General features: G+C 42.0%; 1 protein-coding gene across 3 annotated transcripts in view; it reads left to right on the forward strand.

Annotated features, from left to right (window-relative positions):
• ccdc50a (coiled-coil domain containing 50a) overlaps positions 1-19765 on the forward strand; it is a 144941-nt gene that overhangs the window by 48826 nt on the left and 76350 nt on the right. For all 3 annotated transcript variants that reach the window (XM_059961192.1, XM_059961195.1, XM_059961193.1), the window contains exon 3: positions 14198-14327. In XM_059961192.1, the coding sequence (XP_059817175.1) occupies positions 14198-14327 (130 nt within the window). The remainder of the gene's footprint in view (positions 1-14197; positions 14328-19765) is intronic.

Consider the following 19765-nt stretch of genomic DNA (forward strand, 5'->3'; position numbering starts at 1 on the left):
GTGTGACAAATGCAATCATCCGCCGAGCTGAGGGGCATAAACAACTATCATCCACCTTTGGTAAGCCAAAAGTTGCAGTAATCGGATGAGGTTGCAAGTTAATACGCAAAACTGTTGAAATGATACCAAAAATATTTTTCCAGTATTTTTTGCAAGCAAGGGCAAGACCTAAACATGTGAGTTAATGAGGCAACTTCAGAGTGACATCTGTCACAGATTGGATTAACATGAGAACAAAATCAGGCTAGTTTGTCCTTGGACATATGAGCCCTATGGACAACCTTGAATTGTATTAGGGCATGTTTGGCATATATAGAAGAGGAGTTAACTAACTGTAAAATTTTCTCCCATTGCACTGTAGATAAGGGACATTGAAGTTCTTTTTCCCATTCATTCTTAATCTTATCTGACACTCCTGGTTGTATTTTCATGATCATATTATAAATGGTGGCTACTAAACCTTTCTGATAGGGATTTAAACCTAGAATTTTTTCCATAATATCAATTCGGCATGAATTCAGAAAGGACTATAAATATATTATTCTAATTTGTAAGTATCTAAAAAAAAATGGGCTCTAGACAAATTATATTTATTGGACAGCTGTTCAAAGGACATAAAACATTTATCTGAAAATAAACCACGAAAACATGTTATACCCCTCGTTTTCCATAGCACAAAGGCTTGGTCCATAAGAGAGGGCTGAGAAAGAAAGTTAAATATAATAGGGCTTGATAAGATGAACTCATTCAAACCAAAAAATTTACGGAATAGAAACCATATCCGTAATGTATATTTAACTATAGGGTTAGTCATTTGTTTACTCAGTTTAGAAAGGACAAAGGGAAGCAAAGATCCTAAGATCGAGAACAATGAGATAGAGAACCTTGTACAGATTTACACTCCAAATTTACCCATTGTGGGCTTTGTATTGCCACCATTTCCTGTGTCCAAAATATTAAATATTGGATATTAACTGCCCAGTAGTAAAATCTTAGGCTTGGCAAAGCCAAACCACCTTCCTTCTTAGGCTTCTGTAAATATTTTTTACTTAATCTAGGATTTTTATTCTGCCATACATACGAAGATATTTTGGAGTCAATAATATCAAAGAAAGATTTAGGAATAAAAATTGATAATGCTTGAAATAAGTATAAAAATTTAGGTAAAACTATCATCTTAATAGCATTGATTCAACCAACCAATGACAAAGACAGTGGGGACCATCTAGTAATGAGTTGCTTAATTTGGTCAATTAAAGGTAAAAAGTTAATTTTAAATAAATCCTTATGTTTCTTGGTAATTTTAATACCCAAGTAAGTTATCTGTAACTATTTTAAATGGTAGATGTTTATAAATTGGAAATTGCATATTTAATGGGAATAATTCACTCTTATTGAGATTCAGTTTATAGCCAGAAAAACTACTAAACTGAGCAAGCAAACATAAAATAACAGGAATAGATCTCTCAGGGTCAAAGATATATAGTAACAAATTATCAGCATATAGTGATAGCTCATATGTCCCTTCCACACGGGTAATACCAAAAATGTTGGGTGAGTCACGAATAGCAATGGCTAAGGGTTCCAAAGCAATGTCAAATAGTAGAGGACTTAAAGGACAGCCTTGCCTCGTGCCACAAAACAGCTGGAAAAAGGGTGATCTTTGATTATTAGTAAGAGCCGAAGCCAAAGCCTTATAACATATTAATTTAATCCATGATATAAATGTCGGGCTAAAGTTAAAATTCTGAAGCATATTAAATAAATATGGCCATTCAACTCTGTCAAACACTTTCTCAGCGTCTAAGGAAATGACACATTCTGGGATTCTAGATGAAGGAGTATAAGCTGTATTAATTAATTTTCTAATGTTGAAAGATGAATAATGATTTTTAATAAATCCAGTCTGGTCCTCAGAAATGATTTGAGGTAGTATATTTTCCAATCTAGTGGCCAAAATTTTGGTAAAAATCTTGGAATCCTCACTCAGCAAAGATATAGGCCGATATGATGCACATTCAATAGGGCCTTTGTATTTTTTAAGAATTAGAGAAATGGAGGCTTCATAAAAAGATTGTGGTAATTTACCTACAGTTAATGTGTCCCTAAAAATTTTACATAACCAAGGAGAGAGTATAGAAGAAAAAGATTTTTAAAAATTCAGCAGTAGAACCATCTGGACCAGGGCTTTACCTAATTTCATTGAAAAAATAGCCTCTTTTATTTCAGTTTGCAGAATGGGTGCATCTCATGATATATAATCCTCGGCTGTTAATTTCGGGATATTCAGTTTCCTTAAAAATTCATCCATTATGGATTTATGAAAATTCTGATTGATATAAAGAGTTATAAAATTCTTGAAAGGCTTTATTTATCTCTTTATGATCAATCGTCAGACTACCATCTCGTTTATGGATCTTAATGATCTGACGTTTAACCGAAGCAGTTTTCAATTGATGAGCCAATAATTTACCAGATTTGTCCCCATGTATATAAAACTGGTCCTTGATTTAATTAATTGATTTTCAATTGAAGAGGATAATAGCAAACTGTGCTCCATTTGAAGTTCAACTCTCTTTTTACAAAGCTCTTTACTAGGAGTCACAGAGTAAGTCTTATCAATTTCTTTATAAGATTAATCAACCAACATAAGTATTTCAGTGTTAATTTGTTTTCTGACTCCAGCAGAGTATGAAATAATTTGTCCACAGATAAATGCTTTAAAAGTGTTCCATAATATTTCACTAGAAATCTCTTCTATAAAGTTTGTTGAAAAAAACAAATGAATTTGTCGTTTAATAAAGTTGAGAAAGTCTGAATCCTGAAGTAGAGTTGAACTGCCATGATTTAACACTTGAGGATGAATCCGTTTGTCTTAATAGATAGATTCAAAGGTGCATGATCAGAGATAGTAATAGAATCAATAATGTCTGTAAGTAAATGATGATCAATAAAGAAATGGTCAATTCTTGAGTAATTATGATAAACATGAGAGAAATATGAAAATTCTTTATCCTTAGGATGTAGAAATTGCCAACTTTCAGAAATTCCAGAGTCAACCATAAAGGAGTTAATGAGAGAGGCCAATTTATTCGGAAGAACCTGAATAGACTTAGATCTATCCATCGAAGGGTTTAAAGAACAGTTAAAATCCCCTCCCATTATCAGCATATACTCATTTAAATTAGGAAGGGATGTGAATAAACACTTAAGAATTCGGGACAGTCAATATTTGGAGCATAAACATTAACTAAAACAACTTTTTGGTTGAAAAGTAAACCAGTGAGGAGCAAAAATCTACCTTGTGGGTCTGAAATTGTTTCATAATGTATAAAAGAGGTTGAGGAGTCTACAAAAATAGAAACGCCTCTTACTTTAGCTTGAGAATTCGAAAGTACTGTTGGCCCTTCTAAAATCTAAAAAAGCTTTGACTATCCCCATTCCTCACATGAGTCTCTTGTGCATAAATAATATGAGCATTCATTCTATGGATTACTTTAAATATATTTTTCTGTTTAATCAGATGGTTTAAACCATTTGTATTCCAAGAGACAAAGTTAATAGTCTTATCCATATTGCTGATGTTTATCATAATAAACGCACAAGGTTAAACAAAAGTAAACTCATGAATCTGGAAGAGGAGAGCAGGTTCAAAGAGGAACCGAAAGTTACGACACTTCAAACATTTTGGTAGTTTCAAGTCGTCCCATGAAGGGAAAACTAAGCGAAAAGCAAAAGAGAAACCCCCTCCCCTCACTCGCAAAAACCCAAGAAAAAGCCAGAGAGAGGCCAGCAGGCAAACTAACACTAATTCTACCCCCATCTCTCAAGACGGCTGCTTGAAAAAAAATGGAAAAAAAGAAGACACAAACCACCCATATTCAAAAAAAAAACAAAGGGTTAGTATAACAGGAAGGAGACTATTAAATGAATATTATTTAAAAAGAAGACAAGATTAAGAGAGAAAAAGAACTAAACCGTCAAAACTTAAAACAGGATAGCATTATACTAATATTTCGATAGGACACCAGCAGTCTTGTTCAGACGCACCCGAATGGATGTGACATGTCCAAGAAATAAGGTCTTATGGGAAGAAGAAACAACAACTTGAAAAGAGACATTTAAAAAAAAGACTGAATGCTTCAGCATAAAAGATATAAAGAAAAAATATATTCAAACTTAAAAACCATGCCCTTCTGTCGGGCAGCTTGAATCAGGCGATCTTTAATATGAGCATAGTGAAGCTGGAGGATTACTGGCCGTGGTTTTTCACCTGGAGCTGGTTTTAAGTGAGAAATGCGGTGCGCACGGTCGATCACTGGAGGGGTATCCAGAACATCTGAGCGGAACCCATCTATTAAGAATTTAGAGAAAAATTCAACCGGATCTCCCTTCTTGACATTTTCCGGGAGCCCGATTATCTGCAGGTTCTGTCTTCGAGATCGATTTTCAGGATCAGTAATTTTGGATTTGTAGCATTCCAGCACTTGAGAAGTCGAAGACAGCTTTTGTTCCAAAGTTTCAATTTTACAATCTCTCTGACGGGCGGCTTCTTCAAGAGCTGAAATTCTTACTTCTTGTTGTTGAATTTCCGATTTAAGTGATTGAAGACTTACATCGACCGTCTTTAAAGTTTCATCAAGCTGGGAAAATTTTGGGCCCAGTTTATCCTCCAGTCTCTCATCCATAAGTTTCCCGATTGTGTCCAGAGTTAACGGTTCTTTAGTTGCTCTCGCTTCTTTAGTTTCTCATGATCTCCCAGCCATTTTAACAAGTTGAAAGTATAATTCAAAAAGTCGAAAAATATATCTTAAATATCAACCCCTTTAGTGTAAGTAGAAATAAGTCGGTTAGGGAGTGATTGCAGATAAAAGAAGTAAAAGGATTGGAGCGAAGCCTAATTCAACTTCATGAGCGCCATCTTGAGAGATCTTCAGGGACATTTGAGAAAGTCTAAGGTATGTGGATGCTAGGGGTGTTGATGTGAGAGGGAAATGTTAGATTGATCTTGGAATACGTTAATGGTTTGGCACAAAATTGTGGGCTGAAGGGCCTGTACGTCTTCATTCTGTTTATAAGTTATTTGTATATGCCCACAAGTGGCATATATATACTTTGATAATAAATTTCATTTTGACCTTGGAACTTTATAAACATAGAAAATCTACAGCACAATACAGGCCCTTCGGCCCACAATGCTGTGCTGAACACCTGTACTTGCTTTAGAAAATATCTAGGATTACCCACAGCCCTCTATTTTTCTAAGCTCCATGTACCTATCCAGGAGTCTCTTAAAAGACTCTGCCGTATCTGGCTCCACCACTGTCGCCGGCAGCCCATTCCACGCACTCACCACTCTGCATTTTTAAAGAAACTTACCCCTGACATCCCCTCTGTACCTACTTCCAAGCACCTTAAAACTGTGCCCCCTCGCATTAGCCATTTCAGCCCTGGGGAAAAAGCCTCTGACCATCCACATGATCAATGCCTCTCATCATCTTATACACTTCGATCAGGTCACCTCTCATCCTCCATCGCTCCAAGGAGAAAAGGCCAAGTTCACTCATCCTATTCTCATAAGGCATGCTTTATGATGATGTCTTCTGGTATTAAGCCATTTCTACTCTAGAGAAAGGTGCTGTTTGTCTGCTCTGTCTGTGCCTTTTATAATCTTGTAAAGCTTTCTAGTGCTATAAAGCATTGTACTAACTAGTAGACTATCATTCTGCCCCAACTTTACAAGCCTGTTAGTGCCTACTGTGTTGTGATGAAGGGTCTTGACCGGAACCGTTGACTCTTTATTCCTCTCCATTGATGCTGCCTCGCCTGCTGAGTTCCTCCAGCATTATGTGTATGTTGCTTTGGATTTCCAGCATCTGCAGAATCTCCAGTGCTTGATTTAGTGCCAACTGGCTTATTTTAACTGTAAATGAGCAATTCGAAAATCAGAGGTAGAGAGGGACTTGGAAGATCCCATGCAGGATTCCCTAAAGGTTAACTTGCAGGTTGAGTCAGTGGTAAGGAAGGCAAATGCAATGTTAGCATTCATTCAAGATGAATAGAATACAAAGTAAGGATGTAATGCTGAGGAACACACACAAAATGCTGGAGGAACTCAGCAAGCCAGGCAGCATCTATGGAACAGAGTACAGTTGATGTTTCAGGCCGAAAGCCTTCAGCAGGACTGGAGAAAAAATGGTGAGTAAATTTTAGAAGTGGAGGGGGGGAGAGGGACAAACATACAAGGTGGTAGGTGAAACCTGGAGGGGGAGGGGTGAAGTAAAGAGCTAGGAAGTTGCTTAGTGAAAGACAGAAGGCCATGCAAACAAGGAAATGGTAGGAAGAGCACCAGAGGGAGGTGCTGGGTGAGCAAGGAGATAAAGTGAGAGAGGGAAAAGGGGATGGGAAATGGTAAAGGGGAGTGTGGGGGGCATTACCAGGTTTGAGAAATCACTACTATTCAGGGCCTAAACAGTCCTTCCAGGTGAGACAACACTTCACCTGTGAGTCTGTTGGGGTCATCTACTATGTTCGATGCTCCCGGTGAGATCCTAGGCCAGAAAAAGCGGGTGACCACACATTTGAATTCCACTTCCCATTCCCACTCCAATATGTCCATCCAGGCCTCCTCCACTGTCGTGGTGATGAGACCGCACTCAGGTTGGAGGAACAACATCTTGTATTCCGTTTGCGTAGCCTTCAACCTGTTGGCATGAACATTGATTTCTCAAACTTCCGGTAATGCCTTCATCCCCCCCCAGCACCCCCTTTTTTTTGGCCTTCTGTCTCTTTCACCAACAAACTTTCTAGTTCTTTACTTCACTCCTCCCCCTTGGAAGGCCTAGATAGAGAGGATGTGGAGAGGACATGAGCCTAGGACCAGAGGATGCAGTCTCAGAGTAGAGGGGCGTCCTTTTAGAACAGAGATGAGGAATTTCTTTCGCCAGAGTGTGGTGAATTTGTGGAATTCATTGCCTCAGTTGGCTATGGAGCCCAAGTCATTGAGTATATTTAAAGCAGAGGCTGATAGATTCTTGATTTTTCAGGGTTTCAAGAGGTTACGAGGAGAAGGCAGGGGAATGGGATTGAGAGGGCTAATAAATCAGCTATAATGGAATGGTGTAGTAATCGCGAAGCACTGAATGGCCTAATTCTGCTCTTATGTCTTATGGTTCTCTTGCATCTGTATCCCCCAACAGGATGGCTTGAGCCTTTCACTTCTCCTTGAACTTCAGCCAAGCCGGTGACCCTCTACCACCGTCCTAATTTGTCTGGTAGAACTGATTCTCGTAGGGAACAACTTCTCCTTTCTCATTTCCCTTAAATCAAAGATTCTGTTATGGGAACCCACGTGCCCTAAGCAGTGCCCGGGGTTTTGTGGGACAATCCTTCTTTCATTTCTACTCAAAGTGCCACTCTCTCATTTTTTTTTTAGTACTTTGATGACTGCATTGGTTTTGATTTCTGCCCTGGTACTGGTACGGGATCAGGATCACTGGTGTACATTCTGAAATCTGTTCTTTTGTGGCAGTAGTACACTATAATACATAATAATAAAACAAACTATCAATTATAATAAGGTGTGTGTGTGTGTATTTATTTAAAATAAGTAGTACAAAAAGAGAGCAGATAAAGAAAAAAAGTAGTGAGGTGGTGTACATGGGTTCATTGTTCATATAGAAATCAGATGGAGAGGGGAAGGTGGTGTTCCTGAAACACTAAGTGTGTGTCTTCATGCTTCTGTATCTCCTTCCTAATGGTAGTAATGATTGAAGGGGGATTTGATCGAGGTATTTAAAATTTTGAGAGGGATAGATAGAGTTGACGTGAATAGGCTGTTTCCATTGAGAGTAGGGGAGATTCAAATGAGAGGACATGATTTGAGAGTTAGGGGGCAGAAGTTTAAGGGAAACACGAGGGGGTATTTCTTTACTCAGAGAGTGATAGCTGTGTGGAATGAGCTTCCTGTAGAAGTAGTAGAGGCCAGTTCAGTTGTGTCATTTAAGGTAAAATTGGATAGGTATATGGACAGGAAAGGAGTGGAGGGTTATGGGCTGAGTGCGGGTAGGTGGGACTAGGTGAGATTAAGAGTTCGGCACGGACTAGGAGGGCCGAGATGGCCTGTTTCCGTGCTGTGATTGTTATATGTTATATGGTTATAAAAGATGACATGTCCTGGGTGATGGAGGTCCCTAATGATGGATGCTACCTTTTTGAGGCATCACCTTTTCAAGATGTCCTCCATGCTGGTGACACTGACGCCCATGGTGGAGCTAGCTGAGTTTACAACTTTCTGCAGCTTGTTTCGATCCTATGCAGTGTCCCCTCCATACCAGATGGATATGCAACCAGTTAGAATGCTCTCTATGGTACATCTGTAAAAAATATATGAATCTTTGGTGACATGTCAAGTCTCCTCAAAGTCCTAATGAAATGTAGCCACTGTCATGCCTTCTTTGCAATTTCATCAGTATGCTTATCCCTCGATGAGGATTGGTGTGTTTTCCCTCAACTTCCCCTTCCTGAAGTCCACAGTCAATTCCTTGGTCTTTCTGATGGTGAGTGCAAGCATGACTCGGATAAAATGTGTCACCTTTCCTGTCCAATGTCACCCAGCACTCAGTTTCACACAGTCTGTTTTTGACTTTTCCCTCCATCTCCATCACAGAGGATAGATTTCTGACAATAATTTATTGACCCTGCAGTCTCCCACAGCAATCGGGATTACATCTCCCGCCAGCCTACAACAAGGAGATTCATTTTCTTGCAGGCACCCATAGGAAAACAAAGAAATACAATGGAACCCCCAGAAAAAGCATATACACGTGGTACGGTAATGTAATGATTAGCATAACACTATTACAACACCAGCGACTCGGATTCATTTCCCACTGCTGTCTGTAAGAAGTTGGTACATTCTCCCTGTAACCACATGGGTTTCCTCCAGTTTCCTCCTACATTCCAAACCCACACAGATCTCCTGCCTCAGCAAGGACCTGGACCCACTGCAATTTGCGTATCGCCACAATAGGTCAACGGCAGGTGCAATTTCAATGGCTCTTCACATGGCCTTAGACTACCTAGACAACACCTATGTCAGGATGATGTTCATCGACTATAGCTCAGCATTTAATACCTTGATTCCCACAATCCTGATCGAGAAGTTGCGGAACCTGGGCCTTTGTGTCTCCCTCTGCAATTGGATCCTCAACTTCCTAACCGGAAGATCACAGTCTGTGCGGATTGGTGATAATATCTCCTCCTTGCTGACGATCAATGCTGCTGCACCTTGGGAGTGTCTGCTTAGCCCACTGCTCTACTCTTTCTATACCCATGACTATGTGGCCAGGCATAGCTCAAATATCATCTATAAATTTGGTGATGATACAGCCATTGTTAGTAGAATCTCAGATAGAGGTGAGAGAGTAAGATATACCAGCTACTGGTGTGACCCAGTAACAACCTGGCACTCAACATCAGTAAGACAAAATAGCTGATTGTGGACTTAAGGAAGGGTAAGATGAAGGAACGCCTACCATTCCTCATAGAGGGATCAGAAGTGGAGAGAGTGAGCAGTTTCAAGTTCCTGGGTGTCAAGATCTCTGAGGATCTATCCTGGTCCCAACATATCGATGCAGTTATAAAGAAGGCAAGACAACGACTATACTTCATTAGGAGTTTGAAGAGATTTGGCATGTCAACAAATGCACTCAAAGATATCGCTGGATGTTTCATGGAGAGCATTCTGACAGGCTGCATCACTGTCTGGTATGGAGGGGCTACTGCCCAGCACCGAAAGAAGCTGCAGAGAGTCATAAATTTAGTCGGCTCCATCATGGGTACTACCCTACAAAGTACCCTGGACATCTTCAAGGAGCTGTGTCTCAGTATGGCAGTGTCTATTATTAAGGGCCTCCAGCACCCAGGGCATGCTCTTTTCTCATTGTTATTGTTACTATCAGGTACAGAAGCCTCCTATTCTGGAACAGAATTCCGGAACTCAGCTATTCCAGAACAGCTTCTTCCCCTCTGCCATCCAATTCCTAAATGGACATTGAACCCTTGAACACTATTTCACTTTTTTAATATATATTATTTCTGTTTTTGCACAATTTTTAATCTACTCAATGTACATATACTGGTACTTATCTATTTATTATTATTTTTTTCTTCTACATTGTGTATTGCATTGAACTGCTGCTGCAAAGTTAACAGATCTCACAACACATGCCAGTGATAATAAACCTGATTCTGGATTAGAAGGTTGATTGGTCAGATGGGTACAATTGGGTGACGCAGACTCGTTGTGATTGTAGGACCTGTTACTGTGCTGTTTTAACAAATACCCTCTGCAAGAGAAGCCAAATAGTGAAAATAATAAAAAATACCAACAATTAATACGGAGCATATGAGCTGCAGAGTCCCTGATAGTGAGCCCGCAGTGCTGGCGAGTGATGCCATTTCAGGAGCAGGCAACAAGTGCTCCAGAACCGATCCAATATATTACTGTAAAATCACTGTAAAACGTGCAGAATACTGAATTATCAAGACATACCAAAAAGCTGGATGAACTCAGCAGGTCGGGTAGCATCCGTTGAAAGAAGCAGTCAACATTTCGGGTCGAGACCCTTCGTCAGGACTAAAGAAGGAGGGGGCAGGGACCTATAAAGAAGGTGGGGGGAGGGTGGAAAACCACAGAGGAAAGATCAAGGGGTGGGGGAGGGGAAGCAGGGAGGGGATAAGCAGGAGAGGTGGAGAAGGAATCTAAGGGGAAAGCACTATGGGTAGTAGAAGAAGGCAGAGTCCTGAGAAGTGATAGGCAGCTAGAAGAGGAGACACAGAGTGAAAGTGTGTTAGGGAAAGGGAGAGGGAAGGAATTACCAGAAGTTGGAGAATTCGATGTTCATACCAAGGGGCTGGAGACTACCCAGATGTTCCTCCAACCGAAGTTTGGCCTCATCATGGCAGTAAAGGAGGCCATGTATGGACATATCCGAATGGGAATGTGAAGGAGCGTTGAAGTGAGTGGCAACTGGGAGATTCTGTCTGTTGTGGCGGACGGAGCGGAGGTGCTCAATGAAGCGGTCCCCCTGTCTGTGTCGGGTCTCGCCAATATAGAGGCTGCACCGGGAGCACCGGATGTAATAGATTACCCCAACAGACTCACAAGTGAAGTGTTGCCTCACCTGGAAAGACCATTTGAGGCCCTGAATGGTGGTAAGAGATGAGGTGTAGGGCCAGGTGTAGCACTTATGCTTGCAGGGATAAATGCCAGGTGGGAGATCTGTGGGGAGGGACGTGTGGACCAGGCAGTTGCAGAGGGAATGATCCCTGTGAAAAGCAGAGAGGGGTAGAGAGGGAAAGATGTCCTTAGTGGTGGGGTCCTGTTGAAGGTGGCAGAAGTTGCGGAGGATAATATGCTGGATACATTCCCATTCGGATGCCACTCACTTCAACTCTCCTTCACATTCCCATTCGGATATGTCCATACATGGCCTCCTCTACTGTCATGATGAGGCCAAACTTTGGTTGGAGGAGCAACATCTCATCTACCGTCTGGGTAGGCTCCAGCCTGGTGGTATGAACATCGAATTCTCCAACTTCCAGTAATTTCCTCCCTCCCCCTTCCCCCATCCCACCTTCACTCTGTCCCCTCTTCTAGTTGCCTATCACCTCTCATGACTCTGCCTTCTTCTACTACCCGTAGTGCTTTCCCCTTAGATTCCTTCTCCACCTCTCCTGCCTATCCCCTCCCTGCTTCCCCTCCCCCACCCCTTGATCTTTCCTCTGATTGGTTTTCCACCCTCCCCCCACCTTCTATATAGGGCCCCTGCCCCCTCCTTCTTTAGTCCTGATGAAGGGTCTCGACTCGAAACGTTGACTGCTTCTTTCAATGGATGCTGTCCGACCTGCTGAGTTCATCCAGCTTTATTGTACGTCTTGATTTGACCACAGCATCTGCAGTGAACTTTGTGTTTACTATGCCGAATTATCACTATGTGGTGAACAGGGCACAATACAAACCTATTTTGGTCCACAGCTGCCTCTTTGCCACAATGAGGCCACTCTCAGGAGCAACACCTCATATTCTGTCTAGGTAGCCTCCAACCGGACAGCATGAACATGAATGTCCCCAGCTTGGGGTAATTTTTTTCCTTCCCACTTCAATTCCCACTTTGGCGTCTTACCTCTTCTCCTCACCTGCCTATTACCTCCCCTGGTGCCACTCCTCCTTCTCTTTCTCCTATGGTTCACTCTCCTCTCTTATCAGATTCCTTTTTCTCCAGCCCTTTATTTTTCCCACCTACTGGCTTTACCTATCATCTTCCAGTCCCTCATCCCACCTTATTATCCTGCTATCTTCCGTTTTCTAGTCCTGGTGAAGTGTGTTGGGCCTGAAACATCAACTATTCCATAGATGCTGCCTGATCTGTTGCTCTTTGATTTTCTACCATCCGGCAGGAGGCTACGATGCATAAAAACAAGAACAATCAGGGTGAAAAACAGTTTCTTCCCCCAGAACATGAAGCTTCTGAATGCCCGGCCACATCATATTCAAAGTATCACTGGTTAATCTTCCATACCTTCCAATGTTTAAAATGAATGCACTTTAGTTTGTTATATATATGTGTGATTCATCTGTAAACTTTATCCTTGCCTTCATATGTTATGTGTTATGTATACTACTGAGATCTTCACTCTGGTTCGAAGGAACGTCTCGTTTCTGTATACATTATATGATTATATATGTTATATACATGTATATAGTTAAATGGCAATAAACTTAACTTGACGTGAACTCCTCCAGCTTTTTGTGAGTGTTGCTCTGGATTTCCAGCATCTGCAGAATCTCTTGTGTTCACAATACAAGTCAAGTCACTTTTTATTGTCATTTTGACCATAACTGCTGGTACAGTACACAGTAAAAATGAGACAATGTTTTTCAGGACCATGGTGCTACATGAAACAATACAAAAACTACACTGAACTACGTAAAAACAACACAGAAAAAAACTGCACTAGACTACAGACTACCCAGGTCTGCATAAAGTGCACAAAACAGTTCAGGCATTACAATAAATAATAAACAAGACAACAGGGACAGTAGAGGGCAGTAAGTTGGTGTCAGGCCAGGCTCTGAATATTGAGGAGTCTGATGGCTTGAGGGAAGAAGCTATTACATAGCCTGGTCGTGAGAGGCCAAATGCTTTAGTGCCTTTTCCGGGATGGCAGGAGGGAGAAGAGTTTGTATGAGGGGTGTGTGGGGTCCTTCATAATGTTGTTTGCTTTGTGGATGTAGTGTGTAGTGTAAATGTCGGTAATGGCGGGGAGAGAGACCCCGATGATCTTCTCAGCTGGCCTCACTATCCGCCGCAGTGTCTTGTGATCCGAGATGGTGCAATTTCCAAACCAGGCAGTGATGCAGCTGTTCAGGATGCTGTCAATACAACCCTAGTGATGTGGATGGGGGGGGGGTGTGAGATGGACTTTCCTCAGCTTTCACAGAAAGTAGAAACACTGCTGGGCTTTCTTTGCTACGGAGCTGGTGTTGAGGGACCAGGTGAGATTCTTCGCCAGGTGAACACCAAGAAATTTGGTGCTCTTAATGATCTCTACCGAGGAGCCGTCGATGTTCAGTGGAGAGTGGTTGCTCCGTGTCCTCCTGAAGTCAACAACCATCTCTTTTGTTTTGTTCACATTCAGAGACAGGTTGTTGGCTCTGCACCAGTCCGTTAGCCATTGCATCTCTTCTCTGTAAGCTGACTCATCATTCTTGCTGATGAGACCCACCACGGTCATGTTATCGGTGAACTTGATGATGTGGTTCGAGCTGTGTGTTGCAGCACAGTCGTGGGTCAGCAGAGTGAACAGCAGTGGACTGAGCACGCAACCCTGGGGAGCCCCCGTGCTCAGTGTGATGGTGTTGGAGATACTGCTCCCGATCCGGACTGACTGAGGTTTCCCAGTCAGGAAGTCCAGGATCCAGTTGCAGAGGGAGGTGTTCAGGCCCAGTAGGCTCAGCTTTCCAATCAGTTTCTGAGGGATGATTGTGTTGAAGGCTGAACTGAAGTCTATGAACAACATCCGAACGTATGTGTCTTTTTTGTCCAGGTGGGTTAGGGCCAGGTGGAGGGTGATGGCAGTGGCATCCTCTGTTGAACAATTCAAACCTAATCTGTTCTGTGCACTTTCCTAGTTGAACATCACCTGGCATCCAATGTGCAGAGAAACCGTTTAGTTCAGCATGACCTTCAAGTGGCCAAGAAACTGCAAGAGGAGGAGAATAAAAAAGCCCAAATTCGGCTTCAGAGACACCAGCAAGAGATGTAAGCACTGATACACTACTGCATGTGAACTCAGAAAGATGGGGAAAATGGAGGAGGGCAGGGGAGGGGTCCTGTTGGAGCCTGTTCCACCGTTCAGTACCTCATGGTTGATCACTGAGTCTCTGTTTCAGCTTTCTTCCTCTTGAACTCGCACGTCTGCTGCTCTTATAGGGTCATAGAGCACTACAGCAGAGAAACAGCCCCTTCAGCCCATCTAGTCCATTACAAACTATTAAACTGCCTAGACACATCCACCTGTACTTGGAATGTAGCCCTTCTCACCCTTCCCGTCCATGTACCTATTCAAATTACTCTTAAATGTTGAAATGGCACCTGTACTGGCAGCTCGTTCCACACTCTCACCACTATCTTAGTGGAAACATTTCTCCCTCATTTATACATTTCACATTTCACCATTAACTCGTGACCCCTACTTCTAGTCTCACCCAACCTTTGAGGAGAAGAGGCTGGTTGCATTTACCCTGTCTATACACCATCATAATTTTAAATTTCTCTATCAAATCTCCCCTCATTCTTCTCCGTCATAGAGAATAAAATCTTAACCAATTCAAACTATCCTTATAACTGGGATCCTCCAGTCCTGTCAACATCCTTGTAGATTTCTCATTCAATCTTATTTATATCTTTCCTGTATCTAGCTGATCAGAACTGCACACAATAATCCAGATCAGGCCTCACCAGCATGTTATACAACTTCAACATAACATCCCAACTCCTGTACTCAATACTTTGATTTATGAAGGCCAATGTACCAAAAGCTTTCTTAATGATCCTATCTACCTATGACTTTGCTTTCAATGAATTATGACCTGTATTCCCAGAGCCGTGTTTAATGATTTGGTTCCAAATAAATTGAATTGAATTGACTTTATTAGTTACATCATTCATATACATGAGGAGTAAAAATGTTTATGTTATATCTCCATCTAAATGTGCAATTTACAGTAATTTATAATAAATAGTATATACAACAGGACAGTGAAATACAGTTGTGTCAGCAAGAATTAATCAGTCTGATGGCCTGGTGGAAGAAGTTGTCCCGGAGCCTGTTGGTCCTGGCTTTTAAGCTGCAGTACAGTTTCCTAGATGGTAACAGCTGGATTGTGGTTGGGGTGACTCAGGTCTCCAATGATTCTTCGGGCCCATTTTACACACCTCTCTTTGTAAATGTCCTGAATAGTGGGAAGTTCATATCTACAGATGCGCTGGGCTGTCCACACCACTCTCTGCAGAGTCCTGTGATTAAGGGAAGTACAGTTCCCATACCAGGCAGTGATGCAGCCAGTCAGGATGCTCTCAATTGTGCCCCTGTAGAATGTTCTTAGGATCTGTGGGCCCATACCAAACTTCCTCAACCATCTGAGGTGAAAGAGGCACTGCTGTGCCTTTTTCACCACACAGCTGATGTGTGCAGACCACGCGAGATCCTTGGTGATGTTTATGCAGAGGCACTTGAAGCTATTTACCCTCTCAACCCCAGATCCATTGATGTCAATATTTTGGAGACATGCTCATCATGGAAGACATTCCAGTTGACGTCATCAAAGAGATTAGTTTAGTTGGCCAATTGATTACTATTTATTTAGTTTAGCACAGCATTGTGTGCTGAAGGGCCTACTTCTGTGTTGTACTGTTGTGTGTTCTATAAAAACTTCACTCAGAAGATAATCCTTCCATTTGCAAAATTATACCAGTGAACCCTGAAATACCTCGATTTCTCCTTATATTAGGAGACCAGAAACATACACAGTAGTTTAGATGTAGCCTCAGTAGTAGCTTGTTCAGTCCCCAGATACATATAAAAGTAATCTCAGTAACTGCATGGATAGGAGGGATTTAGAGGGCTGTGGGCCAAAGATGGGGAATAGAACTAGCTCACTTTGTCATGTTCTTTTCTCACTGCTGCCATCAGAAAGGAAGTACAGCAGCCTCAGAACTCACACCACCAGGTTCAGGAACAGTTATTACCCCTCAACCATCTAGCTCTTGAACCAGAGAATTGGCATGGAGTACTGAAACATAGAAAATAGGTGCAGGAGTAGGCCATTTGGCCCTTTGAGCCTGCACTGCCATTCAGTATGATCATGGCTGATCATCCAACTCAGAACCCTGTACCAGCTTTCTCTCCATACCCCCTGATCCCTTTAGCCACAAGGGCCATATCTAACTTCCTTTTAAATATAATTAATGAACCGGCCTCAACTGTTTCCTGTGGCAGAGAATTCCACAGATTCACCACTCTCTGTGTGAAGAAGTTTTTCCTCATCTCGGTCCTAAAAGTCTTCCCCTTTATCCTTAAACTGTGACCCCTTGTTCCCCAACATCGGAAACAATCTTCCTGCATCTAGCCTGTCCAATCCCTTTAGAATTTTATACGTTTCAATAAGATCCCCCCTCAATCTTCTAAATTCCAGTGAGTATAAGCCTAGTCGATCCAGTCTTTCTTCATATGAAAATCCTGCCATCCCAGGAATCTATCTGGTGAACCTTCTCTGTACTCCCTCTATGGCAAGAATGTCTTTCCTCAGATTAGGGGACCAAAACTGCACACAATATTCTAGGTGCGGTCTCACCAAGGCCTTGTACAACTGCAGTAGAACCTCCCTGCTCCTGTACTCAAATCCTTTTGCTATGAATGCCAACATACCATTTGCCTTTTTCACCGCCTGCTGTACCTGCATGCCCACCTTCAATGACTGGTGTACAATGACACCCAGGTCTCGTTGCATCTCCCCTTTTTCTAATCGGCCACCGTTCAGATAATAATCTGTTTTCCTGTTCTTGCAACCAAAGTGGATAACCTCACATTTATCCACATTAAATTGCATCTGCCATGAATTTGCCCACTCACCTATCCTATCCAATTCACCCTGCATCCTCTTAGCATCCTCCTCACAGCTAACACAGCCGCCCAGCTTCGTGTCATCCGCAAACTTGGAGATGCTGCATTTAATTCCCTCGTCTAAATCATTAATATATATTGTAAACAACTGGGGTCTCAGCACTGAGCCTTGCGGTACCCCACTAGTCACTGCCTGCCATTTGAAAAGGTCCCGTTTACTCCCACTCTTTGCTTCCTGTCTCCCAACCAATTCTCTATCCACATCAATACCATACCCCCAATACCGTGTGCTTTAAGTTTGCACACTAATCTGCTGTGTGGAACCTTGTCAAAAGCCTTTTAAAAATCTAAATATACCACATCCACTGGCTGTCCCCTATCCACTCTACCAGTTACATCTTCAAAAGATTCTATAAGATTCATCAGACATGATTTTCCTTTCACAAATCCATGCTGACTTTGTCCGGTGATTTCACCTCTTTCCAAATGTGCTGTTATCACATCTTTGATAACCGACTCTAGCATTTTCCTCACCACCGATGTCAGACTAACCGGTCTATAATTCCCCGGTTTCTCTCTCCCTCCTTTTTTAAAAAGTGAGGTTACATTAGCCACCCTCCAATCCTCAGGAACTAATCCAGAATCTAAGGAGTTTTGAAAAGTTATCACTAATGCATCTACTATTTCTTGGGCTACTTCCTTAAGCACTCTGTGATGCAGACCATCTGGCCCTGGGGATTTATCTGCCTTTAATCCTTTCAATTTACCTAACATCACTTCCCTACTATCATGTATTTCCCTCAGTTCCTCCATCTCACTAGACCCTCGGTCCCTTACTATTTCCTGAAGATTACTTATGTCCTCCTTAGTGAAGACAGAACCAAAGTAGTTATTCAATTGGTCTGCCATGTCTTTGTTCCCTATGATCAATTCACCTGTTTCTGACTGTAAAGGACCTACATTTGTCTTGACCAATCTTTTTCTTTTCACGTATCTATAAAAGCTTTTACAGTCAGTTTTTATGTTCCCTGCCAGCTTTCTCTCATAATCTTTTTTCCCTTTCCTAATTAAGCCCTTTGTCCTCCTCTGCTGGTCTCTGAATTTCTCCTAGTCCTCAGGTGTGCCGCTTTTTTTTTTGCTGATTTATATGTTTTTTCTTTGGACTTGATACTATCCCTAATTTCCCTTGTCAGCCACGGGTGCACTACCTTCATTGGTTTATTCTTTTGCCAAACTGGTATGAACAATTGTTGTAGTTCATCCATGCGATCTTTAAATGCTTGCCATTGTATTTCTACCGTCAACCCTTTAAGTATCATTTGCCAGTCTATCTTAGCTAATTCACGTCTCATACCTTCAAAGTTACCCTTCTTTAAGTTCAGAACCTTTTTTTCTGAATTAACTGTGTCACTCTCCATCTTCATGAGGAATTCCACCATATTATGGTCACTCTTACCCAAGGGGTCTCGCACCACAAGATTGCTAACTAACCCTTCCTCATTGCTCAATACCCAATCTAGAATGGCCTGCTCTCTCGTTGGTTCCTCGACATGTTGGTTTAAAAAATCATCCCGCATACATTCCAAGAAATCCTCTTCCTCAGCACCCTTACCAATTTGGTTCACCCAATCTATATGTAGATTGCAGTCACCCATTATAACTATTGTTCCTTTATTGCACGCATTTCTAATTTCCTGTTTAATGCCAACCCCATCCTCACTACTACTGTTAGGTGGCCAGTATACAACTCCCACCAGCGTTTTCTGCCCCTTAGTGTTATGCAGCTCTACCCATATCGATTCCACATCCTCCAGGCTAATATCGTTCCTTTCTATTGCGTTAATCTCCTCTCTAAACAGCAATGCTACCCCACCTCCTTTTCTTTCCTGTCTATCCCTCCTGAATATTGAATATCCCTGGCTTGAAAGGAGCATTTCCACAAGACCTAGTGGCAGAATTAGGCCATTTGGCCCATCAAGTCTGCTCTTCCATTCCATTGTAGCTAATTTATTATCCCTCTTAACCTCATTCTCCTGCCTTCTTCCATAACCTTTGACACCCTGATTAATCAAGAACCTATCAACCTCCGCATTAAATACATCCAAATAACTTGGACCCCTAGTTTACAGACTACAGTCGACGTTTCGGGCCGAGACCCTTCGTCAAACACTGTACTTCTTCCTATAGATGCTGCCTGGCCTGCTGTGTTCCACCAGCATTTTGTGTGTGTTGCCCCTCCTTTACTCCCTGTATACCCGTGACTATGTCGCCACCTACAGCTCTAATCTGCTGATTAAATTTGCTGACAATGCTACATTGTTTGGCCTTATCTCAAACAATAACTAAGTGGCCTGCAGGGAAGAAGTCATCTCTCTGACACAGTGGTGTCAAGAAAACAACCTGCCCCTCAATGTCCCAAAAACAAAGGAGCTGGTTGTGGATTTCAGGAGGACTGGAGATGGGCTAAACCCCTATTGACATCAATGTATCTGGGGTAGAGAAGGTAAATAGCTTTAAGTTCCTCAGCATCCACATCACCGAGGACCTCACGTGGTCTGTACACACCAGCTGTGGT

Source organism: Hypanus sabinus, unplaced genomic scaffold (genome assembly GCF_030144855.1).
Source record: "Hypanus sabinus isolate sHypSab1 unplaced genomic scaffold, sHypSab1.hap1 scaffold_410, whole genome shotgun sequence".
NCBI lineage: Eukaryota > Metazoa > Chordata > Chondrichthyes > Myliobatiformes > Dasyatidae > Hypanus > Hypanus sabinus.